Consider the following 26674-nt stretch of genomic DNA (forward strand, 5'->3'; position numbering starts at 1 on the left):
AGGTGAAGGTCTCTCAGTTCGCCCTCGACTGTCTTGCGCTAGATGGTTACTGGTCTTCCCCTTGGTCTTTTTCCTGGTGATGTCCATTTTAGGACGACTTTTGGAATTCTTGATCCTTCCATTCTAGGACATGTCCTAGTCATCTTAATCTCCTTTGTTTTAACTCATCGATGATACACTATGAGTTTGTCATTTTCAGTAGGTCAACATTCGATATAGCATTTGGCCCAAAAAAAAAATTAAAGATTTGACGGAGACAGCTGTGGTGGAAACTGGACAAAGATCTCATGTCAGGCTTTGTAACCCTCCAACATTCAATTCCATGTGTTAACCTGGATTAATAATTAAGATTTTGTGAATAAGTCAATCCGGATTGATTAGTTCTGCCCAAAAAGACTCCTGTAGATAGACATGCATATTATGACGTTCAATTGTTTGTGACGTCACAATCAATAACTAACACTATATTGTTGCTAAAAGCCAATTTTAGGAAGGAAGACAATCATGATTGTGGCAATGCATCTACTTTTCTTATCTGTACAGTGGGCTTATGGATTGATTTCCTCTAAAGACAAAGGTACTTTTACATACTTGACACCATAGAACAAAATTTGTTAAATCCAATCATTAAACAGTGGTAGATCTATAACAACTTTGACAATCTGTCAAGTAAAGAAGGGAAACTGTAATGGACAAAAAATTAAGTAATTAAAGGAATATGTTTTGGTGCAAAATAACTAAAACCGAAATTTTATTTTAACTTTTCTTTCATGAAAAATATTTTTAATTAACTGATAAGAAATTAAATGAATGTTATGTTTATTTTCTTTCTAAAGAACCCAAAACTGATGCAAAACCAAAACCTGTAAAATTCCATGTTCCACCAGCTGCATAAAAAAACTCAGAATAAATAACCACTAGGATTGTAACAGCATCTGTTAGTAGTGATCTCAGCACGGAAGTATCAGCTACGACAAGTGATAGCCTCATAATAAATAACCAATCAGATTATAACAGCGACTTCAAATAGTGCGCCGCACAAATAACCTCTCGAGTTGAACCAGCAACTGCCTATATATAGTGATTTCGGCAACTGCCAATAGTGGCCTGAGCATGAGTAACCACTCACATTGTATCAGCAACTGCCAATAATGGCCTCAGTACGAATAACCACTCACATCGTATCAGCTACTGCCAATAGTTCAGTACGAATAACCACTCACATCGTATCAGCTACTGCCAATAATGGTCTAAGCACGAATAACCACCCATATTGGATTCGCTACTGCCGATAGTGGTCTCAATATGAATAACCACTCAGACTGTATCAGCTACTGCTAATATTGACCTCAGCACGAATAATCACTCGCATCGTATCAGCTACTGCCAATAGTGGCCTCAGCACGAATAACCACTCACACCGTATCAGCAACCGCCAATAATGGCCTCAGCACGAATAACCACTCACACCGTATCAGCAACCGCCAATAATGGCCTCAGCACGAATAACCGCTCACACCGTATCAGCAACCGCCAATAATGGCCTCAGCACGAATTACCGCTCACATCGTATCAGCAACTGCCAGTAATGGCCTCAGCACGAATGTGTACTCAGACTGTATCAGCTATTGCCAATATTGACTTCGGCATGAATAGCCAGACTGTACCACCCACTGCAAATATAGCACTTCATACCGGTTCCCTCTTAATATATGACACTTTGTGGACCCTTTATGTTGCTATTGCATCATTGATACGTCTCATTACGAGATATTGTGAATCATCAGATGTATAGAGCTCCAGAGACAAGAAGACTTTCACCATTCTGTCGTCATGGTGATGTTGGTAAAGACTGTTTAATGCTGCATCGTCTTGCGAACATTATGCTTATAATTTTTTATCTGTGTTATGATTTTTGTAGAATGGATTTCTCATAATGAGATAAAGAAAAAAGTTTTCTGTCCAAGTACATTTTTAGTGTTTAGCATGTTGTAGTGCATAATAAAGCAATTTAAATTACATGTATATTGTTGTTTTTGTGCTTTATTGAATTCTGATTTTTTGAGCGATATTTAATTTTTTGTAATGATTCATCAATGACTTCTTTTGCTAATTAGTATTTACAAAAATATAGGAATATATTAATATAATAAGCACATATATACACATGTATGTGATAAACGTTATCACTATAAGCTCGTCATAACTGATATACATTCTTCTTCTTTCTCCTTGCAATCCCGTCAGAGAATCTCTTCAGTAGATTTGTTTTCTTTGAGGGTCTGTTTGTTGTCATGTAACAGGAAGGTACCGACTCGTTCTCCCAATACAAGTGCCTGTGTACATAGTAAATAAGGCATATCATCCATTACTCTTTAAATTGTGAAAAAATGATCATAATAAAACATTTACCCATGTTGTGTTGCTTTTGTCATATCCTTGCTTTGGTTGAAAATGAAATATGAACCTTCACACATTCTTACTGGATACCTGGAACAAAATGATTTCATTTTTATTTAAATTTCTCTCTTAAAAAACAGAAAAACTCGGATATGTGTCATGTAAGTAATCAAACGCTACAAACCCTGAATCAGAAGTTCCTAAGTTCTGCTTGTCATACTTGTCATCTTGGAGGCTATAGTTAAGTGTGTCGTAGACAAACCTTTCTTCCTCAATTCCCTGCGTCCTGTTATACATTTCGTACTCAGGAATCAGAAATTGATAGAAAATATACCCCCATCCCCAATGTAAAGTCTATGAAAGTTTAGAACTAATGCATTGCAGAGATGGAACAAATACAGTATATCTAAATTCTAGTTTTCTTCCTTTTGTGTCCAATTTCCATTATCGTCATAAAATAACTATATAATCTACCTGGAATATGGAGTGGGGGATTTCATGAGTACAGCTATATCATTTAATTTCTATAAAATAATTGATTCTGATTGGATAAAAAATTCTTTTGATAACTGCATCAATAAAATCTGGAGTTCACTTGCACTTAGCAGCCGGAACTACTTTGGCTGACTTTACATGTATATTTCCCGCTTCCATATTACTTTGTGAAAGAAAAATGAAATTCTTTTACTCTATTTTCCTGAATTTCAAAATTCGTCCGTTACGTTCCTGAGTTATTTTCTACTTTCGTTTCTTTTCGAATTATCCCCCTTTGCTAAACAAATCAGATCGTCTGCAAATAAATGCAGTTGCGGGAAAAAAGGAAAGAAGTCATCATACGTTTGTTAAATGTTTGTGTTTGAGATAACTGGTATGAACAATAGAACTGTGAAGAAATGTTTTTATGCTACCAAAGCGGGGAAATGCCGTTAGTCTGTTAATTCTTATAGGAAACGAATGCATGAGAAAAACGACGCTGAGCGAGGACGGATATTCTTTCAAAGTTAAACAGTCGGCAACAGACTCTTCCAGATTTTGAAGCATGTTGTTTTATGCCTGGACATGTTGTGATACGTATATATATGTTCGATTTGAAATTCAGATGAAGAGATGCGCAAATGAAACCGAAAATTTCTGTGACCTAGAAAGAGTTGTTAAGGTTATATTTGAGTAGCTTCCCTTTACATTTACGAACGTAAAGATATCAGCTTACTGGGGGAATATAAACATTGGGATATAGCAAAAATTAATACAACAGGTAAGTTTTTGTGTTAAAACTGTTTTTGTTAGAATAATAGTAATGACACGACAATATTTGAAAACGTTGTTTGTTCGTTATACTCGGCGTCTGAAAATTTAGACAACTAAGCTAGGCCTATATGTTGGACAGTCATTCGATCGTTCTCAAGTTAAATCTCATCATTGAAAGATAAATATTAAATGATAAGAAATAAATCTTATAATTTTTTCTTTCATCGATGTATCATAGAAAGCTTATATGTAAATTTCATCAATTCAATGCGCATAGATCTGTACATTCAGCCATTTTGAATTTCAGCAACATTGTTGTGATGTATTCCTACGCACTGTCTTCGATACGTAAATTAAATATTAAAGTGAAAGAAAGTTTCATTCTATTATTCTAAAATCATAATTAAATGATAAGAAATGAAATTAATATTTTTTATCTTTGACCGAAGTATCAAACAAAAATTTGGACGGAAAACGTTTTCATCAATGCGCTACGCGCATTGATGACGTTTTCCGTCCAAATTTTTGTTTGATACTTCGGTCAACGAAAAAAATATTGCATTCATTTCTTAATTCATTGTCGTTATGAGTCTTACTGCTGGGGATCCTAACAGAGTATAACAGTACATTTATCAAATTTCCACAGCATACGAAAGCAGCATTGTGATAGAACAAAGATATCATGGTTTAAGTATTATCAAATCAACACTTCTCTACATGCCAGGTTATGCATAATATCAACTTTTTAGTTTTTATATATGTATCTTTTAATTCTTTTTTTTTTTCATTCTAAATTTGAGCAAATAGAATTGAATTACCCTATTTGTAAAGTCCAAATCTTTCCGGTGCACTTGGTCAATAATATCTAAGGAATAACTAAAGCTGAATTCTGTTTTTATTATAAAGCTGAATTGTTTTTATTCCGTTTTAAATTTAATGAAGTGAAATTAAAGAGAATATCGTTGTTTCTTATATGTACCTGAAAGCTGGTGCCAGGAATAGACTGGAAATGTCTTTGGTTCTTTGATGCTTTGACTCTGGATTTCTAATCATCGTAAGCAACAGGTAGAATCATACAACTAGATTGCAGTCATTATGAGGATATTCAAGGCATTAATCGCGAGAAGAAACTGGTTAAGAACCATATTTTCTATTTCTTACCTGATGGAAGGTACTGAAACAAGGCGTGTATCTTTTGAGCTTTGCTTCTGGTGCGACTCCATCCAAAGTTCCTACATACATATATAAACGGTGTATGTAAATATTCATTTTATTTCAAGCGTACTTGCAAGGCCGTAACTAGGCTCAAATTTTTAGTGAGGCAAGGTGTCTGTGGCCATCCTAGTCCCAAGCGGGGCCAGGGTAGGTCCCAATGGTGGATCCCAGTATTTTGCTAAGGGGGAGGGGGAGTTCCCGAAACCTGGGTATTTGCAAATTAAAAACTTAATCTTTAAAAGTTTTAACGTTTTGAATTGTCGCCCGCGTGGCGCAGTGGTTAGAGCGTTTGATCTAGAGTCTCGGAGTAAGGAGTTCGAATTCCCACTGCGGGATGTAGAGTCCGGTTCTTCGAATGAGACGGTAAAACCGGTCCTGTGTCGCAGTAGGTAAAAAAGACTCCACACAGTTCAATGACCCCGAGTGCCGAGTATAGGTCTTACACTTAATTTTACAGACCTCCACCGGCAAGTGGTGGCGTTTCAACTTGATATGAGTGAAAAATTTTTGGAAGGGACATTAAACAATCAAACAAAACAAACGTTCTGATTTTTTTTTTTAAATCCATCAAGTTCTAAACGATAATGAGGCACCTGTCGATATGATCGATTTACCGATATTGAAAAAAAAGTTGAAAGTATTAATTTAGTACTAAGACACACATAATTAATTAAAGTTCAAAGTAAATTTTTTTCACTTTTCAGAAATTTAGTGAGGCATTTGCCTCACTTGCCTCAAGGGTAGTTACGGCCTTGACTTGAAACCTGAATTTCCAGAAAGGAACAATAGTAAGGAGTTGGGTCTTAATGTCGTGAATCCCATGTTGCCTCTTCGGGACATGGAGATTCGTTCTTCGGATGAGACCGTAAAAACCGAGGTCCTGTGTCGCAATGAATTTAAAGATTCCCTTAATGCTCAATGGCTATAAATACTAAGCACAGGTATAAATATTGGAAGTCTTCCGTCCACAACTGGTGGTCTCCCAACATGATATTGACGGAAGGGACGTAAAGTAATTACAAACAAATAACACCCAACAAACCAATGTGAAATCACAGGCACTTGAAGTTACATATTTTTATTTGAAAAAAAAGATCATACCTTATGGGATTGGGTTCTTTTTTTTATATAACAAACAACGTGAATACTGCGTGTGTGTGTGAAATGCACTTACAACAAAATTGTTCCAGGAACACAGTATGTTTGAACGATTTCTGTCTTCAGTCTTTATGGAATAGTTGGCATAGTTTTGTTGTTCACAATGTGCATATTTTTGCTAAGTCCCCTGGACTGTTGATCAATATTTACCGTGTTTTAGCGTTGAGATGCGCTTTTTTAAAATGACGTTATACTATTCCATGACGTCACAGACACATGTATTAATGTCTTTACATCACCAACACGTAACAATTCTGGTCGATAGAATAACTTGTTTGAACTTTCTTTTGTGTGAATGGTGTAATTAGTTAGAAAAACAAATGAATGTAAATTAAAATATATGCATGCAGAAGAAATCCAATTGAAATGGCGAGTATTTTAGGTACGAGCTATTTAGCGTTTAAAATGGCGGCGCCCATAAACCACGAGAAAAATGAAAACAAAGTCATTAAAAGTGTTCCAAGACAAACCAATGAGAAGCGATTGATAGTTGTTCTTGAAAAGGCTTCTTTAGAATCAGTTAAGGTATGTTTTTTTATCAAATTTATACTTCGTAACCAATATTCTATCATCACATTCGAAACAGACGAAAACAGTTCGAATTATCTCTAAAACTTGGTTTCTATACGTCTCTGGTTTAAAGAAGTATTAAGTTAATACTACCTTAAATCAGAGACGTATAGAAACCAAGTTTTAGAGATAATTAAATATTAAAAATCATTTTAAAAGATCCTTTTCAAAAAAAAATTAAGATTGTTTTTTTTTTTTTCAGGTTGGAAAGCAGTTTGAATTGCTAAACTGTGACAAACACAAGGGACTGGCAAAGAAGTTCAAACGAGATATTTCTCTCTGTCGGCCAGATATAACCCATCAGGTAAAGATAATTATTTTTAATAAATAACAGTTAGTCATGTGTTAGTAGCTTTTGTGTTATTTTTGAGAATTTGTTCATCATAGTGGGAATAAGTTCATCATAATGGTAAAGGTTGAAGATAACTAACGGATGCTCAACATGGATTCTGCAAGAATAGATCATGTGAGTCCTAGTTGATCCTGACAGTGCAGAACGTAGCCAAGAATATGGATCTCAGTGACCAGACTCACCTTATACTTTTGAATACTTTTAGATACTGCTGTCTGCCACATAATACCCTATAAGCAGAATTTTTAGCGAGGATTTGATTTTGGCATTATTAGCAAGGGTTTTGAGATTGCTAAAATTAAACATCGCTAACAATTTATTCCGCATCAGTTGTTAAAGCTATCTTTGTTGACATTGTAGAATGGCTAAAATTACTTCTTGCCGAAAATATATACCAGTTTTTGGGGATAAATCGCTAAATTTGCGTCTCGCTAAAAATTCCACTTTTAGGATATACAATTATTACTATTATTATAAGCAGTTAGAAAGCATTTTTAAAGGCAAGATATGTACACAATATATCCATGGAAAGATACATATGATAAACAAGTTGTATTTGTTCAGTTTTTAATGTAGATTTCTATTTTATTGATATTAGTCCTGATTATAGGTATTCATATAATGTTACTGTAATGATGAAATAATGTTTGTCATCATCTGATATTGTATTAGGTTATTTCATTTCCTTATTTCCAGTGTCTGTTAATGTTGATGGACAGTCCACTTAACAGAGCAGGACTTCTACAGGTTTATGTCCACACAGAGAAAAATGTTCTAATAGAAATAAACCCCCAGACAAGAATTCCCCGAACATTTGACAGATTCTGTGGTCTGATGGGTAAGAAAATCTGAAGTAAAGAACTCAAATATAAATATGTCTCCTGTATCTATGCATCGAAATAAACATGTTTTGATCAGTGAAGTATACACGTGTCCCCTGCTCTGAAATGATTTCTACAAGATCTATGGTTGCATTTTCTTTTACAGTACAACTATTACACAAGTACAGTATACATGCAGCAGATGGGCCTCAAAAGCTATTAAAAGTAAGTAAAGAGATTGAATCTTGTTTCTTCATATACTTTAAATGTACATATCTTGTTGATTGAAATCTTTGCCAGCTACAAAACTGTGTGCAGGTTTCTAACAGTAAATATTTCATTCATTTCAAATAGGTGATTAAAAATCCAGTCAGTGACCATTTGCCACTTGGTTGCAAGAAATATGGGACTTCATTTCATGTTGAAAAAGTCACAGACCCAAAGGATATCGTTCCTGAAAAAGAACCTGCTGTTGTTGTAATTGGGGCATTATCACATGGCAGTGTAAGTTATATTTATCTTACCCTTGGTCTTTTCTGCAAGCATTTGAGAGATTATCAATAAACTGTCTCAGTATGAGCGATTAGTAGTCAGACATACAGTAAAATCATGATTAACATGTCATTCCTCATTTATGTTTTGTTCTAAGTAAGTCTTTATTCTTAGGCCCATATTTTCAGCAAATAATTTAGGTCGCTTTCTTGTAAGATAGATACCCAATTTATTTGATTTTCTTATTGTCAACAAGGTTGATGTTGACTACACAGAGGACACAATCTCCATTAGCAGTTACCCCCTGTCAGCTGCATTAACCTGTGCCAAGATCTGCTCAGCATTTGAAGAAAAATGGAATGTAATATGACCTTGGCTGTCAAGGTCATTTCAACATGCTATCCTGGAGAGTGTTTGTCTTTCAGTTATGTAACAATCATTAATCTTTGGATTTTACCTTGGAGAAAGAAGACCTTGGCCCATCAATCAGGCTGTCGATAAGCACTCTGTGTACACTGAAAACTTTGTATATTTGGTGCAAGAATGTTAAAACTTTTTCATGCCAGTAACTCCTTTCTAGCATTTGAACCAGATATTTTCAATGGGATTTTGTAAATATTTTAATCCAAAAGTGTCTAATTTGATTCCCATTCTCTAATCAAATGTACAAGTATGTCCAATTTTGCAACAAATTGTTGCATAATCTAAAGTAGATGGTAATAAGAAACACCATAACAGAGTTACATAAATATTACATACAGTTACATATTACATGCAGTTTGGATATATGCAAAGTTGATATCGGCTAATTCTTCAGCAATGATCATAAATCTGTACACCATCACCTGCTGTAACATGTATATGAATATTTCATTTAAGAAAAATAAATCATACATTATAGACAGATGACATTTATAAGTATGGATATTCCTTGCCAGACTTCACATGTTTTTATTGTCTTTGTTATAAAAACTGGGTTTTTTTTCGAGTAGGAATGAGTTTTGTTTTTTTTTTTAAATATTTCTATCCTTTTCACACAGGCACTTGTTTCGTATACGGGGCACCCCTACTTATTTTTACCACAAGGTACCTAACTCAATTTCAGGCACCCCCGCTTCAAGCTCGTATTTTGTTTATATATCAATCATTAACCTACTTTAAAATGACATCGTTCACTTCGAAAGACTTTTTTCTTGTCAAATTAATCACTTCGGACATCTCTGGTCGAGACTCTTTATTGTAAACCACTCATTTCTTCCTCGAAAATTATCTCGATGCAAAATAAGACTTCGAATGGGATACATAGACTTCCGGTTGGGTTATAAATGAAGGACAAAACCAGAGACCTCGGAAAGGAATACTGGTAAGTCTCTGGATTTATCCTACATTTATAACCCAACCGGAAGTCTATGTATCCCATTCGAAGTCTTATTTTGTATTGAGATAATTTTTTAGGAAGAAATGAGTGGTTTACAATAAAGAAGCTCGACCAGAGATGTCCGAAACGATTAATTTGACAAGAAAAAAGTCTTTCGAAGCGAACGATGTCATTTTAAAGTAGGTTAATGATTGATACATAAACAAAATACGAGCTTGAAGCGGAGGTGCCTGAAATTGAGTTAGGTACCTTGTGGTAAAAATAAGTAGGGGTGCCCTGTATACGAAACAAGTACCTGTGCCTTCTCATGCCTCTGCTAAATGGTAAGACAGTTGTATCTTTTTTTTTAAAATATGAATTGAATAACACCTGTCATAAATATAAGAAACATATTTACTTGTTCAAGATGCACTGCCTCAAAAAACGGAAATTACAACTTGTATGCTCCCTTTTTTTGACCTTTATAGTTTCTTGACTGAACAAGCTTGCTCTGCTTATAATCAGGGAAAGGTTTTCTTCTGGACAGTTTTCAATACTGGAAGTGTGAAAATAACATGACAATTTCAGGTCTCGTTTACCTTTTTTAGAATATTCAATTTAGCTCACCTTGACGAAGTTAAAGTTTTTGGAGCAAGTCCATTCCCAGGTAACTATAAGCCCTACCTGGACCAAACTTGCATGGATGATGCATCAAGGGATGAACATTTCCATACTTGCTTTGGATGCTGGATCTGACCTACATTTTCTAGATGAGTGACCAGGTTAAAGTTTTTGGAGCAGGTCCGTTCCCAAGTAATTATAAGCCCCACCTGGACCAAACTTGCATGGATGATGCATCTAGGGATGGACACTACCAGACATGCTTTGGATGCTGGATCTGATCTACATTTTCCAGATGAATGAATTTTAGCCATACTTTAACAAAATTAGCATGGATGGTGTATCTAGGGATGGACACTTCAAGACTTGCTTTGGATGCTGAATTTGACCTATATTTTCCAGATGAGTGAACAGGATAATTTTTTTGGAGTAGCTCTATAATTATATGACCTGTTATGACTAAGCTTGCATGGATAATGCTTCTAAGGATGGACACTTACAAGCTTGCTTCGAATGTTGGAACTGACCTACATTTTCTTGATTAGTGAACAGGTAAAAGTTTTTGGAGCAGGTCCATTTCTAATTAACTATAAGTCCTACTTAAACCAAACTTGCATGGATATTAATCTTGGGATACACACTAACTAGGAAAAATATGATGTGAGATTTGCTAAGTACTGAAAGATATCATTCGTCGACGTGAGCTTCGTAATCTTTGATTACCTATGTTTAGCAGAGTGAAGTGATGAAATTCATTCATTGGTTGTTTTCTAATTCTTGATCTTTTACATACATACAAATATGTATATGTTAAGTATTAAGGTAGAACAAGTTTAAGTGAGTAATTTTATTGCAACAAAGAAAATAATTGTAAAAAAAATAAATAAGTTAACAAAATGCACATGCTTTTTGAGATTCATTGGAAAATATAAGCATCATATAAAATAGCGTTCATATTATAATAGAGCATAATATGTCATAGATCAGATATTCCACGTGACTGAATTGAACATCAGTGATGTCGATCAATGTCAATGCTATGAATGCTGGAATAATCAATTCGGAATCCTCGGAAGTTACTGTTCTGGTCCGAGGTAAAGTGAAGCAGTAGTTTATTGCTGCTGAAGTAGATAATCTTTTCTCCAACATTATTCCCAGAAATCCTAAAATTAGAAAATATTGAATATGGATCAGGAGTGGCAAACTATCAAATCTAATCACTAACTTTCAACTTCAGAAAGAAGACGAAAAAAAAAATTCAGTACTTACATTTGTCCGACCCTTTCTGGTCCGTACACTCGAATGTCAAGAACGTCATACTCGTTCTCCGAATGAAAGTCACGAAAAGTAAGTTTTAAAAACTCAAATGGACCCTATAAAAAATGGATGTTTAAAATTGTAATTTTTCTTAATATAGAAATGCGAATCTAAACAAAAAACATATCTGGAAAAATAGAAGTGTTCTTTACATTTCTTTAGGGAAGAATTAAAAAAAAAAAAACGTATGCTACTCACCTCGATCAACCAATGGCATTCGGCATTACTATAATAGTCGTTAGGGTAATTGGGAGAGAGAATCGTTCCGTTTTCTTTCCGAAAAGTTCCTCCACAATCTACAAAAAACAAAAATAAAGATTTTTTTTAGTCAATCGATCAAAGCTAAACGTTAATAAAATTCCCCAAAAATGTAGCACTTTGTGAAGTACTTACTTGGCGTAGAGGGCGCCACCTCGTCACACGTGAACCCGCCGACCCCATATGGACAAATACAGTTACAATTTGGTCCAATAAACCCACCGTTCTGACAAATAAAATTTGTTCTGCAGTGTCCTAAAATGGGAATTTTTAAGTCAGTTATATATTACCAAAATGGTATAGAATAAATTTCTTGAATCTTATCGTCCATTTTCATCATGGTGTTTTTGTACCACACACTGTTTATACATGCATATTGCAACTTAAATTTTTCGGATTAAAGAATTCTTACTGTCGCACTGATATGCCTCGTTGGCAAGTTTGATATCTAGGAAGCTTGGTCCATTTCTCTGACCCATCCAAGACTGAACTAGCGTGTCACGTGCTAGGATTGTCTTGGATTCACCATCTCTTGAAAATGCCTACGATGTAATGGTAAAAGGCCAATAAATTTGTAGCTATTCCCAATGTAAACGTTTGACTTTCGCTCCCAATAAAAGTTTATGTTAATTTTCTTTACCTTATCACTGTAATGCATTAAGGACCCTATGTCATATGACAAGTCGTAGGTATAAACTTTCTTGTTGGAATACTTTTGGAAGTTCTTTTCATTTCCAGGAATGATATTGTTACCGACAATAAGTATATGTTGATCCCGGTCCGACCTCGACTGTTCGTGGACAAATCCAAAGGTATGTCCCAGTTCATGCGCAATACTACCAGCCTGAAAATAGGACAGTGCCACATTATTTTGGTGTAATTAATTTTTTAATTGTCCAAGGTCAAAAAACGTTTTAAAAAAACGTGTATGAATATTTAGAAGTCACACATACGACATACCCCGCATCCGTTCGAAACATTAACGACCTGTTGTCCTCCGATGCGACCAACATTTGATTCACAGCTGAAAAGTTTACAAAAGATTTTTTTATCACAGCAAGAATCTTTGGTCTTTTTGTAAATACCAAGAATCTTTGTCTTTTTTTTTTATAATTACCTTTTTATATATGCTGTACATTAAAATTAATGTATATTAGAATGTGTTACCCATCATAAGTTTGTTGAATTGTGACGTAATCTCTATATTGCTTTTGGTTTGCTCTAGTCCGACCAACAAATCTTATACATGTCAGTTTCTCCCACATGTTAATGGCTGTGTTCAAGTCAGAGGAAACCGTGAACTCTATTTAAAACAAAATATATATTAACATTACTAAGCAACTCTGAAGTGGACAATAACAATGGAGTGCACGGAATCTTCCACTAACGAGGCAATTTGGATCAAATGCTAAAGAGGGGTAAATCAGATGTTCAAAGGGTTTTTTCTGTATACATTTGCTGTTTGTTTACTTTTTATGATTTTTTTTTAATTTAACAGAAGTTTGAGTTTTGCGAAAAACGTTCGTCCTTTTTCTTTGTTTACTTACCCAGGTTTTTAGTCTCGTACGGTATAACGCCATTGGGCCAGTAGTATCGTTCATCAGCTACAATTTTTCGCTTCATGGTCGGAATCCCCATCCGTCGGCGCAAAATGTCTCTGTCTATTGCCATCCTCTGAGAAGGAGTCAATGTCATATCCGATTCAAAAGTCCATGGTTTGGGGTGCCTTTCGTCGTCCGGTTGTTGCCGAACTATATGTACCTTAGGTTGGTTGACGTTGCCGTACACATATCGTGGTGGACTCATTCCAATGTAGACATTAAAAAAGTTATGTAGACCAATTCCGACACCCTGGGTAAATGTGACAGACTTTTTCTTCAATATGATGCATGGCAAATTATCATTTATTACAATTGCTACTTTTAACGTCAATTTTGTTAACTTACCGTCATTGGGGCTCCAAAGGTAAAACTTATGGATGACAATTGAACCAGAAGAAAAATTAGAGCCATGTTGCAACGTCTATGCAGTTTGGTTTTTTGGTTAAACAAGAATGTCTTGGTATGTATATGTATAGAGTCCAGTTGCAGTAAATAACTATATGTAATGAATAATTCCTATGAATATGAATCCTTTCAGGAAAATCTTTGAGACTCGATTACAGTTGATGGTCTACTTTCTTGTTTCAGTCTTTAAATACCAATTCTGTCTCTTATCATAGCGGCCCGGAATTGGCGTCATATATTACGTTTCCGCGCCTCCTGTGTCTTTGTGGATGTTGTTTTTGGGTGGAATTAATAATTGATAACATGCTGTAAAGAAATGCTGACGAGCCCTTGGTATGTGGTCAAATAAAAGATTGACTTCTTAAATCAAATTATTTTTCTAATTATTTGTCAATTATCAAGGTTTCTTTAGGGACTTCTTTGATAGCTAGGTGTTCAGGTAGTGCTGCATAGTGACTCAGGAATTTGCAATGACATACGTTTTACCTTAAAAAGGGACACTAAACTCTGTCTAGGTGGCAAATCTCCCAAAAATTCAGGCTTCCAGCGACAAGACGGTTAAGGCGGGCACTACCATTATTGACGTCTTTGTTATATCATGAGATTTTCCGATTTTTTTCCACACTGTATACAAATGACTTCCAGTCGGCAAAGTAAATAAGTTTTACTACTTATCAGCACTTTCTTAATTAAACATGAAATGTAAATAATAACAATCCACAATCGTTGGACTTACGGGACAACATTCCGTATGACGAAGCCCCCGGTTCATTCAGCTTTAACCTTTTTAGACAGAAGGAAATAAATGTGAAAATGATATAAATGACTTGCGTGGCAATAAAGGTAACGGAAGGGATCGTTCCTGCCACCACATCTCTATGCCAGAAGAATTGAAGCACCTTATTTTTCAACGTTGGTAGTCCTTATTTCCAGAGCTTCAGCAGCACTTAAAGATAAATATCACAGTTAACCGACTGAAATATAACTTCCTGGAGTAATGAAATAGTGCTTGCATGATGAAGACATATTTAATGATTAATTTCTACAATTCTATGATGGGCGGAAAGTTAGTCATCTTAGTACAATTTTTATGCTAAAGGAAGCTCTAAACGTGTTCACTAAAGAGTGCTAATTGCATGGTAGTTTTATGCAGTAGAGTGATCTGCCCTTTGACGTAGAATGGTACAGTTAATAACAAATACGAAAAAAGATTAAAGAATTTCTAACATTATATTAGATGAAGATATAATAATTGAAACTTTATTTGCATGTATTTTCACAATGTAACTAAACAACGGTATTTTTGTGTATTACTTCTTGGTTTGAACATATTTTATTGCAATTAATATATATGTACATTGTATATACAATGGGATTGGGCACTAGTTCTAAAACCTGAATTCGTCTCTCCCTACATGTATAATATCACAAAAATTGAATTAGATGAATCTACCAGAATGGTGAATATAAGAATGCACAATAGAAAAACAATATTCATTTTCAGCAATACTGAGTGAAGTATCCCTCAGAGTAACGTATGTTTGTCAACAATATGAACTTTATTAAATCTGAAAAACTTATCGAAAAGCTCTTTACTGGCCTCGTGTAATTAGGACAGGAGAAAATAATGATGTGTGTCTCCTAACTTATACCACAAGAGCATAATGGACTAGATATTTTGTTACACCTATACAGGTCAACGTTTAGCACACAATTGTGTCGAAGTCTAGTGTGCAGTATATTGTAACGTCTTTTTCCAAAATTGAAGTAAGGCGGAGGTACTGTTATTTTTGTGTGCTTTTTTACTTTTAAAAACAGACAATGAACTCGAAAGTCTGGTGTCTAATGAGGAAGAATTCCACTCGTTAACTACAGTTGGTACAAATAATGATTTGTAACTTTGCAGTCTACAAACGGGTATATTATAATTCTGAGAATTTCTTGCTGTGTACACGGAAACGTTACATCGCACGTCAGGTGAAATATCACATAAATAATTAGGAACTGAATTATCAGGAATTTTTATACATGGTTTTTAATCTGTGGATCTTGTTTATTTACAGAGAATACATAGAATCTCTGTAACATGCAATCCGAGCTGCGTGTAGTTGCAATTCTCTAATTTTTCAGAATCAATTGCTAGACAACCACAATATATGACTGAAGCATATTCGAGTTGAGGGTGGATAAATGAGGTATCCATAAGTGAGAGAGTCTTTCGATTTATTTTGAATTTAAATTTTTTTAATAGACCCATTTTTGAATGCGCTAGACAGTAAGATTTCAATGAGATAACCAACTCAAGTTATATGAAAAAGTTACTTCTACATATTTATGAGTTAGAATTCTAATTGGTTAATATCTTGGAAAAGGAGTTTGGGAGGTTCTATATTTTTCCTTATGCTAAAAATACAACCTTAGTTTGAGAGGGATTAAATTTTAGTAATAATTTCTTTGCCCACTCTTCAAGAGATATAAGATCTTTTTTTCAGATTACTTTCTATAGATTTAACATTTATAGATGCGTAGTGCAAACTGTTATCATCAGCAAATAATGTACGAAAGCTTGATATCTTACCAGCTACATCATTTAAATAAATTAAAGTCATATATGGTGCGCGTATTTTTGATAAGTTCAGACTAACTAAAATTAAAAAGATCTTTCTATTTGTTTTATTACTCTGTATAAAGATAGGACTTTCCTGTAAATTACACAATTTAAATCAATCGCATTCATAGATATTAGAAATTTAAAACAATAACCGATTTATTTACCGACTCTGCATTTAAATATCAGACACAGTTTAAAGTCAATTGAACAATAGAAACGTGGGGGTTATTCAAGTTCAAAATCGATGAAAATTTTAATTTGAACGTAAATAACAAATATCATGTTCATCTACACTCAATCCCGTATTTTTATTTTTTAGCTCAGATACGCCATATATAGCTTTAAAAATAACGATGGACCTAATACAGAATCTTGTGGAACGCCAGCATATAGGGATGCCGGTGGGGATACCGAATTTTTATATACATGTATCAGTCTTTATGTTCTATATATTTTCTATCTAGATAACTTTTTAACCAACGAAACATATTGCTACCAATACATATATGTACATACAGGCCCGTAGCAACGGTTTCAAAAGTGGGGAATCACCCCCTCCCCCCCCCCAATCCGACAAGCAAAAATGACAAACAAACAAACAAAAAAGCTTAAATCTGCCCGAAAAGTGAGGGGGGGGGTTCAGCTCAAATAATCTAACCCCCCAAAAATTATTAACTGTCAAAATCCTGGAATTTGCCAGTGCTCCATCGATTGCCAGACCGGTGTTTTGGATGAGACCGTATAAACCGAGGTCTTGGAGGTCTCGTGTGGCAGTAGGTGCTAACACGAAAAAGAACTCTCGATCACTGCTTATAATTCGCAACCCTCCACCGGCAAGTGGCACCCCTGGAGTTTCAATATGACTTTGAGTGAAAAATTCTCGAAAGGGTCGACAAACAAACAAACAATACGTTTCATGACTTTACCGACACAGCTCAACAATAAAACAGGTTTATAGTTAGTCAAACAGGATAGTTTTTTTTTTTTTTTTTTTAAAGAGAGGAATAACATTAGCTAATTTCTCGGGGTTTTTTGGTTTGTTTTTTTTTTTTAGGAAAAACTACAGTACACAGTCTTTCAATGGACGATTAAACAGTAAACATAGAGGTTTGACAATAGTAGTTTCGTTGCGTTTAACATTTATGACTGATACAGTCTTCTCCAATGGCCTTGTTATTAATACTTCATTTTCTTTTAACTTTTTTTCTGGAGAAATATGACAGGTACTCTTTGTTGAAACGAACCAGATATATCTAGACTCAATAATGTACACTTTGATAAATGATAAATTTTCTCAAAGTCTAAAAAACATTTTTCATTAGTGTTTAGAGCTTTCTTGACAAAATGTTATCAAAAAGAAAAAAAAAAAGAAATCGATTCGAATCGAGTTTGTTTTTTCGGTATATAGGAGACGATTTATGTAGCTTAATCAAGAAACAAGATACCTCTTATCTTTCATGAAGAAGCTTAAAAAGCAATATTGAATTCAAGATTAGTTTTTCTTAACTTTGGACCTGTATTGCAATACACCCAGATCTTAAATGATGTAAATTTAGGGAGGGACTTGTTAAACTTTTGAAAAGACACATTATAATGTTGTAAACGTGACTAATTGTTCATAGGCAAACAGGTGTCAGGATGATCAGACGATAGGTTGTACAGAAGAAAAATCATTCCCACCGCGGAAGTCAACAGAAGCTTTAAGTTGTAACCAGGTCAAAAAATGTTCATTTTTAAGAAACATTCTGTTTAAAAAACAAGACATTGAAATTATATTTTTCATATCTGCCGATTCTTTTACTTTTTAAATACACATTAACCCATGCACGCACGGGTTGAATAAGATGTGACTCGATTAGATAAATGAAATCTGTCAAATGAGTTGAATATTTTAAGCATTTAAAGAAAAAAAATCATTAAAGTTAATTACGTGGGGATTTGTTGAGATTTTTTTACTTGAAGGATTACTTAAATCAGAAAGATACACGTCATATTAGTTCTAAGTGCACCTAAAAAAATATTACATAATTACAGTCGTACAATTCAGACTACATAAAGATATACATTTAATTCTTTAAATTATTACAATTGGTATGAGTAGATATTTTTTTAAAAATATTTTTCCACTCTCTTTCGGCATTTCCGATCTTCTGTGCAGTTGAAACTAATTCGTGTTATCTTTACACAGCCACAACTTCCCAGCACAAATAAATGACATTAATTTGTTTTACTTAAAAATTAAACTACGAATTTTTGTAAAAAGTCTTCAAAATGAACGGTAATGAAATATTTCGACACCCACCCACCCCCTTTTAAGAAAAAAAAATGTACGAAATTGTTTATTTCTTATCATGCTTATACTTTCTATAGATACTGATTGTCATATATAGTCAGGCAGGCTTTTTGTAGTCCGACTATGTTTTAGTCCGACCTATTTGACAGCGACAAGGAGATTGCAAAATTGAAGTATTTCGAGTTCAAATTCCGGATTCTTAAGAGTCATTTTTCGTCGATAATAAATTAATTAACCTGAACAGAGAGAAAAAATAAGATCTGATTTGAAAACTTCGGTTAGGTACAACGTTTATAATATTCAAAGCAAAGTACATTTCTCTGTCGATTTACCTGTATTAAAGCACAAAAAATTCTGCTCATTATCTTATAGTCGCGTTCTGAGTTTATTGCGAATGAATGACTTCCGATGTTGATGTCTAAAGTCAAGCCACCTGACCGTCACGAATTTTCTACATGTTTATCAATTAGCCTTCATTGGCATACTATTTAATAAAAAAAAAGATGAGTTCGTCACACCACAGTAAGTTTGATTTAATTACCTGAACTGGTCTGATAGTGTTGGTATTTATTCCTCTGTGGGTGGGGGTGGGGCAGTATAAAGGCTACTACTAGTGTCGTTCATCAAATTTTTAATATCTCTAACTCACTTCTGTGCTTTTTAAGAAAGGTACATGTATCTAGAGAATATGGTGAATAAAACATTTCATAAATACAAAAGGGACTGTGTAATGATTCCTTTGCTTATTTGCTGCATTTGTGGTTGTTTAGGCAGGTGAGTTCACTGGCTAAGGTACGGAAGCGTAATAGGGCCGCAGCAGTATCTTTTATTAATTTGTTTTAACAAATTACTAATTTGTTATAACAGATTACTAATTTGTTATAACAGATTACTAATTTGTTATAACAAATTATCAATTTGTTAAAACAAATTACTAATTTGTTATAACAAGTTACTAATTTGTTATAACAAATTATCAATTTGTTATAACAGATAATCAATTTGTTAAAACAAATTACTAATTTGTTATAACAGATTACTAATTGTTATAACAAATTACTAATTTGATATAACAAATTATCAATTTGATATAACAAATTATTAATTTGTTATAACAGATTAGTAATTTGTTATAACAAATTATTAATTTGATATAACAAATTATTAATTTGATATAACAAATTATTAATTTGTTATAACAAATTAGTAATTTGATTTAAAAAATTACTATTTTTGACAAAATATGAAGGTGAATACAAATCTACGGAAGCCAGATCAGATCAGATCAGAAATCTTATTTTAAATCAGTTTTATGAAAACGTAAAGCATAAGCTTTGAAGAGCTTTTGATCAATATGTTAATATGGATTTAGATGAATTAGCAACTTAGATTAAAGCACTTTAATTTTGGTTTAATTGCAGGTTTGTTTTTTAATTTTTGTTTTGTTTTGTTGTTGTTGTTTTTCTTTCTTTTTTTTTTTTTTGAGTCAGTTCCTTGGAATAGATGTCTCTGTTAGACAATTAAAAGAATAGCTGCATCCCAGAGATTATGTAGAAGAAATACAGAATGTTGGATCCTTCGAGAAAAATTCGAAGTTCCGCACAATTAAATATGATTTCAACGTCGTCCATTCAAATCAACACTTTTTTCAATGTCAACACAGGGGTCAAAAGGGGAGAAGACCTAATTTTTCCTTCTTTACACATGTGTAATATTTTGTGTGTATTGTTATAACAAATTATACTGCTTAACGATTTCTTGTAAAATATATGAGTAGTCCTATATGAGACAACCAGGATACAAATTACAAATGAATTTATAGAAACAACTGTCAAAGTTTTCAGCCAATAATAAGTTATGAAGGCTTTAGTGGGACTTTGAGGGCTTTTCCAAAAGGCACGTATTTTGATTATAAAAATTACATACATACATGAAAAAATTTCACAAGGTATCTAAATTAAAATTTTACGAAGTACTACCCACTCAAGAATATTGTTTATTTTCGTTTTCAGAGAAGGTTATTACAGAGTGTTTATCATTTTTTCTGTGATAATTTATCTACAAATTCATTTTTGTCAATGTTGCTTTTATTGCCCCCAGCGTAAACTGGGGCCAAGGAGGTTCACCAGAGGAGCAGATTCAGGTTTTTGTATTAGAAACGGTGGTTTAGTTTAAAATATATTTTATTCATTATACATAAACTGGATTGAACAGTAGGCATAAATGCCTATAATACTCTCTCCATTTGTCTAAGTACATACATGCATAAAATTAATGGTACATTTAAAAATTGAAAAGCAGTACGTAAAGTAGATCATCATTTGGTACGTGTATAGAATGAATCGAGAGAGAGAGAGAGAGAGAGAGAGGGGTTAAAATGAAATAAAATTAAAAAGAAGACATATTGAAAAAGAAAACATATTATGTTGAACATGTTGATTCAGGATGGGAAAAATTCCCTCTCAAAATAACAAGTCTTAGATAAGATATTTTTTCCCTAGCATACGAACGGGGATGCAATGACCTGGTAGATGGGAGTCAAGGACGGAGCCCTGGTGGGGGAGGATCGAGGACAAAATTCAAATAGAGCTCCTAAGAATAAGTAATTAGGAACCAAAGAATTTGATGCATTGTATCTTTATAACAATAATGTTTGACAGTGAAAACTGTAAGTGCTAAAAGATGTAAATCCAGATTAACATATTGGTCAAAAGCTGTAGCTGCAGAGCTTGTACATTTATTATTTTCACAAATTCAACTCATTAAAAGATTTCTGATCTCATCTGGCTTCCATAGATTTGTATACACTTTCACTTTATCAAAAATAGTAATTTGTTATAACAAATTAGTAATTTGTTATAACAAATTAGTAATTTGTTGTAACAAATTAGTAATTTGTTATAACAAATTAGTAATTTGTTATAACAAATTAGTAATTTCTTATAACAAATTAGTAATTTGTTATATCAAATTGATAATTTGTTATATCAAATTATCAATTTGTTATAACAAATTACTATTCTGTTATAACAAATTAGTAATTTGATTTAACAAATTGATAATTCGTTATAACAAATTGATAATTTGTTATAACAAATTAGTAATTTGTTAAAACAAATTAATAAAAGATATGCTGCGGCCCTAATACGCTTCCGTACTTAGGAGTATTGAATGTATGTTCGTTCGCCCTAAAAACGTGTTTGCCCTTGACACCGTTCACCCTAATTCTTGTTTGCCCAGAGTCCGTTTGCTCTAAAACTTGATCGCCCAAAGTCAGTACGCTCATAATATGTTAGTTGGTTAATTTTTTTCGAAATTTCCTTTGATTTTATTGGATTTCATGAATTTTTATTTAAATTATAATTTATTATACTTGAACATCCAGAAGGAAAAAACTGTGAAGTAATTGATGTGATACTCATTAAATTAAGAAATGTTAAAATCAAATTCCTGAAGATACAAAATTTATTAATAAAACAAATGTAATTGCTCTAGTGTGTCAATATTTTCCTAATTAAATGTATTTGAAATTCCTTTCAAAACAGAGAGCACGAGAGGTCAGGAGGAGACGGAGAAACTGAAGAGTAACTTAGAGGAGCAACTGGATCGTCTTGTTCAGCAACTGGCTGATTTAGAGGAGGCCAAGTATGTACAATGACACTTCTTTTGAAAAATAGAAGAATATTTTTTAAAATACAAAAGTCCATAATCTCTCTAAAGTGCTTTTAAATTTCTTCTTTTTTAAAAAAATATCTTTTGAGTTTACTTTTATCTTGACAGAGAGGACCTGGATGCTGAGGAATATGAAGAAACAAAGCAAGAAACAATGGATCAGCTGACGGAGTTCAAGGAATCGCTGGATAATATGGTGGGCGGTAACCTCAGCCTGGTAGATCAGCTCAGTGGCATGCAGTTAGTAAGTCATTCATTCAATTCAGAGATGTACTTTTTCAGGCACCTGTGTTACATGGTGTGAAGAAGAGGGAAAAGATAAGATATTAAAAGTCTTTTCAGCCATTGCCTTGTATTTCTGTGATTATTTCTCCGAAAAAAGGAGAAGACATTTATTTCAAAAAGGTTGTCCATCTGTCTAGTTATGCATTTGTTTGTCTAGCCTATCTGTTTTAACAAAATTGTGTCTGTACAATAAATTTTGAACCCTGAGTTGGAATGAATGCAACATTTTATGTGTTGTTGTCTATGATTTAAAGTGATCTTGACCTAAGGTCATGCCTCAAAGGTCAAAGTTATCAGGCAATGACATGGTGAAATGTTGTAGAGGCTATATCTTTGGAACACTTTATTGGAATGAATTCAAACTTAAATATGTTGTTGCAGGTAATGCAAAGTGTATTTCATAATCTTGCTTCAAGATCGTATCTCAATGAACCTTACACCAACTGAAAGGAAAAATGATTGTCTATTTTACCTGTGGTCAAAAGACCTTATACACAAACTTAAAGTGAAAAATTCATTGAGTTCATTCTGAGGTTAATGTGCATCATCTATTATCTACATTTCAATTATCCTTAGAATAGAATGGATTGCTCCCCTTTTCATCTCTGCAACATTTGTGACCTGAATAAATGTAGATTATATTGTATTGGTATTCCCTCTTCACAGGCCATTCAAGCAGCCATCAGTAAAGCATTCAAAACTCCTGAGGTCATCAGAATGTTTGCCAAAAAGCAGCCTGGACAACTGAGACAAAGGCTCGCTGAGGTATGACAAGAGAGATAACTCTATAGAGGCTTGTTCATGTCTTTTTCCTATACAAGAGTTGCTGTAGTATTACTATCAATAAAAGTTTTTAGCGAACTTTTGTCTTTTATGTAGATTAGAAGAGATGAGAAGGTAGGAAAACTATCAGGTGATGTTGCCACCCAGCAGTCGGTGGAAATTTTAACTGCCCTGAAGAAGCTTGGAGAGAACCTGACACCCGAGGAAGAGGCTTACCTACAAAACAACTCCAGCGCCAGCCTCAAACAGTTCGAACAAGTCTCAGGGGACTTAGGTCTGTCATTGTATTACTATATGAACCACAATGCAGTTGTAATTTGTTGATTTTGAGGTTAATCTAGGAAAGTGCAGTTAAGTATTTTTTTTTCAATGAATATTGTAGAATAAGGACAGAATCACCATGTATATATTCTCTGAAACTATATCTATTGCTACACAGTCCTTTAAATATTTATGTAGTGAGTGGTGATACAAAGTCTTGTCACTAATTAAAGTTCACATTTCTTTCAGCTTCTGGTGATAAAGTATTAGCAGTTGCCAGCTCTCAGGTGAAGCAAGCATCCAAGTAACTCTTCAGCAAAACAAAGACTATTCACTCCCATTGCATCACATGACAGGCCACCATTGTGTCACATGACTAGCCACCATATTGTCACATGACATTCCATCATTGTGTCACATGACTAGCCATCCTCATTTAACAGTCCCCATAACTTTCATGGCATTAGACTGCCCAACCTTACTAGAGACTGTTTTATATACTGTATCAAGAGGTGACTCTTTCACATATTTTTTGTTTGTAACAGTGATACCCCCCCCCCCCAAAAAAAAGAAAGAAAATAATAGTCCAAATTTAATGGCGATTTTCCGTATTAATTTGAAGTAACATTATTACAGAGGTTGTGAGGTATTTCATGATTTTAAAACTATGTGTTCAATAAATTATGACTAACTCTTTCACAGAGATAGTTCTGTAGCTTTTACACTATAGTTTGATTCACCATCTGTTTTAATATAAATCAGGACTTTTCAAGTCTTTCACTCGGATACATTCAAGATACACATTGTAGATACATGTGTATCTCAGTAATGTTACTTGTGACTTTAATATTAAGCAAATACATTTATTCATGTGCATTGAGATCAAGTGAGATAAAACTATTTGCTACAGTACATGTAGTATTTATCAATGTCTGTATGAAGAATAGTATACTATTTATTATTTCAGTATGATCAAGTTAACATTTAGCTCTGTAGAACATCTGTAGTTCACTGGTCTGACAACCATCGTCCATCACAATTGCTTTCAGACCAGTGAGCTACAGATCTGCACCTACAAAGAAGTATGGCTTATTATACTGAGTATTAGGCAAATCTTAGATCCAAGACAGGAATACATAAACACATAAAATCCAAATATAACAACCCCCAACCCCCCTTCCCAGATGTTGAGAAAATAAATGCATCCAAAGAAGCAATTTTTTTTTATATATAAATGAGCTAGACAATAATATGTATAAATTGTATTTGTAATAGTATTTATTTCAATAATAAATATCTTATTTTTACATTTATCCTGTGTAATATCATTCAAACTTGTTGTTGACACAATAATGCAGTCCCGCCTATTGCGAATGCAACACGTTTCTTCAATATTCTGCATGTTCTGAGGCCTGTTCAACTGAGCGAGCGCTCGCGAACAATAATGAATTTTGGTGAGTGCTCGCGAACGTTCACTCTGTTGAACAGGCCTCTGGACTGACATGTTTGTAGATTAACACACCGTCAAACGATGACATATGTTAAGTATATTTCGCAGAATAAGAGTTAGCGTAGTTTCAGTTTTCCGTGCAGATTAGGTTTTCGGACCCTCTCTACACCAGTGCAAAATGTTTTTTGGACATTGAGAAAAATATATTGTATAAAGGTGTTAATATTGAGCTTATCTATTTAATTTTCACTATATGGTACGTGGCATTTACCCCCAGGAAAAATGTTCAAACACAACACAGTATCAGTGAATAGAAATCACTGATGTTTACTTCCATAGAGACAATACATGTAAATAACATTTTCAATTTATTTATCTTGGCCTTTTAAATGTTAAGAATACTTGAATTAATTACAAATTGAGTAATATACTGTAAATTTCTTTTTCTTTTTTTTTTTTAGAATTTAGATCTAAGGGCAGATCACTCTAACTGCAGAAAAATACCATAGAATTAGAACTCTTTAGCGGGCAGTGTAGAGAGGGTTCTTAATTTATAAACTATCCGACGTAATTTACAGAAGTAAATGCTAGCTACGTCATGCCTTGTAAATTGTACACTTGCAATTTGTGAATTCTAGAAAGTGGAGCCCTTCGACTTTTCACACCATTTATCGACAAATAATGATAATCTAACTTACAAGTGAAATGAAGCGATTTGATCGTATTTTCTGTGAGAATTTTCGCTTAAAACAATTATCAGACATTATACCGAGTTTTTGCGATGTAGGGGGTGAAGATTAAATCGTAGAAAGTGTCTGACTCCAGGCAGTAAAGTCATCCCCACGTTTTATACGTATTTGAAGAGGCTTTCATTGGTTGGGGGATTCTCTGTGGATTGTTATCCCATGACGGATCCTGTACAGCCGTGATAGACTCCTAAAGCTCCGACAAGATTATCAGTAATAATTATTAAAGCATTCGGGCGTTTATTCCCCGAGCGGGCAGTGCACAATCTACCACAGTAGATTAGATATGTAATTGAGTTTCAGTGTTTTACCCTCTGGTCAGTGTCACTACAAAGAAAAATCTTCATGACGTATTAATGGACTACTAATGCCAATACACACTTCCTAACCTGATAATCTCGTGTATGTATAATGTCAGAAAACACATGCTAGGCTCTACCGGCGACGGACATGAATCCCGGGTGTTCCCGCGCTTCTTCTGCTGTCGGCTGCTGATGACTTACAAGAGAATTTGATGATGTGTTTTGCACATTGGCACTTCTTTAATGCAGACATGCCATTTTCTTCCGTGCGTTGTATTACTGTTCGGAAGATCAATGTATCAGGCGAAATCCTTAGGGTCATAACTATTAATCGAGTACCATTCTTCTTATGGTTTATTGCACTCTTCGTTCACAGTGATTTGCGGATGTTACAAAATCAATAGCTTAATGTATTTTTACTATTTTTGCAAGAAGCAACGTTTGCTAAAATTAAGT

At 34.0% G+C, this 26674-nt stretch overlaps 4 protein-coding genes across 4 annotated transcripts; 2 read left to right on the forward strand and 2 right to left on the reverse strand.

Annotated features, from left to right (window-relative positions):
• Nucleotides 1–2071: 2071 nt before the first annotated feature.
• On the reverse strand, nucleotides 2072–6158 carry LOC133172237 (uncharacterized). Its single transcript, XM_061307087.1, has 6 exons — nucleotides 6038–6158; nucleotides 4810–4880; nucleotides 4628–4693; nucleotides 2585–2686; nucleotides 2413–2490; nucleotides 2072–2336 (listed from the first exon to the last, which is right to left on the reverse strand). Exons 2-6 carry the CDS (start codon nucleotides 4869–4871, stop codon nucleotides 2201–2203), a joined length of 444 nt encoding a protein of 147 aa, XP_061163071.1. The 5' UTR covers nucleotides 4872–4880; nucleotides 6038–6158; the 3' UTR covers nucleotides 2072–2200.
• Nucleotides 6159–6409: 251 nt separating this feature from the next.
• Nucleotides 6410–9160, forward strand: LOC133171905 (ribosomal RNA small subunit methyltransferase NEP1-like). The gene is made up of 6 exons (XM_061306700.1): nucleotides 6410–6546; nucleotides 6794–6895; nucleotides 7640–7781; nucleotides 7931–7989; nucleotides 8119–8268; nucleotides 8513–9160. Exons 1-6 carry the CDS (start codon nucleotides 6427–6429, stop codon nucleotides 8624–8626), a joined length of 687 nt encoding a protein of 228 aa, XP_061162684.1. The 5' UTR covers nucleotides 6410–6426; the 3' UTR covers nucleotides 8627–9160.
• Nucleotides 9161–11081: 1921 nt separating this feature from the next.
• LOC133171904 (blastula protease 10-like) lies at nucleotides 11082–13649 on the reverse strand. Its single transcript, XM_061306699.1, has 9 exons — nucleotides 13357–13649; nucleotides 12977–13112; nucleotides 12770–12833; nucleotides 12450–12653; nucleotides 12222–12351; nucleotides 11945–12064; nucleotides 11750–11847; nucleotides 11504–11607; nucleotides 11082–11397 (listed from the first exon to the last, which is right to left on the reverse strand). The coding sequence occupies exons 1-9, from the start codon at nucleotides 13613–13615 to the stop codon at nucleotides 11247–11249; spliced, it is 1266 nt and encodes a 421-aa protein (XP_061162683.1). The 5' UTR covers nucleotides 13616–13649; the 3' UTR covers nucleotides 11082–11246.
• A 5500-nt stretch (nucleotides 13650–19149) lies between these two features.
• LOC133172711 (protein LZIC-like) lies at nucleotides 19150–25033 on the forward strand. Its single transcript, XM_061307663.1, has 6 exons — nucleotides 19150–19241; nucleotides 22265–22364; nucleotides 22500–22635; nucleotides 23343–23441; nucleotides 23556–23733; nucleotides 23970–25033. Exons 1-6 carry the CDS (start codon nucleotides 19223–19225, stop codon nucleotides 24026–24028), a joined length of 591 nt encoding a protein of 196 aa, XP_061163647.1. The 5' UTR covers nucleotides 19150–19222; the 3' UTR covers nucleotides 24029–25033.
• Nucleotides 25034–26674: the final 1641 nt, after the last annotated feature.

The sequence above is a fragment of the Saccostrea echinata genome, unplaced genomic scaffold, assembly GCF_033153115.1.
Source record: "Saccostrea echinata isolate AGI-Se365-2 ecotype Australia unplaced genomic scaffold, CSIRO_AGI_Sech_v1 ptg000054l, whole genome shotgun sequence".
Taxonomy (NCBI): Eukaryota; Metazoa; Mollusca; class Bivalvia; order Ostreida; family Ostreidae; genus Saccostrea; species Saccostrea echinata.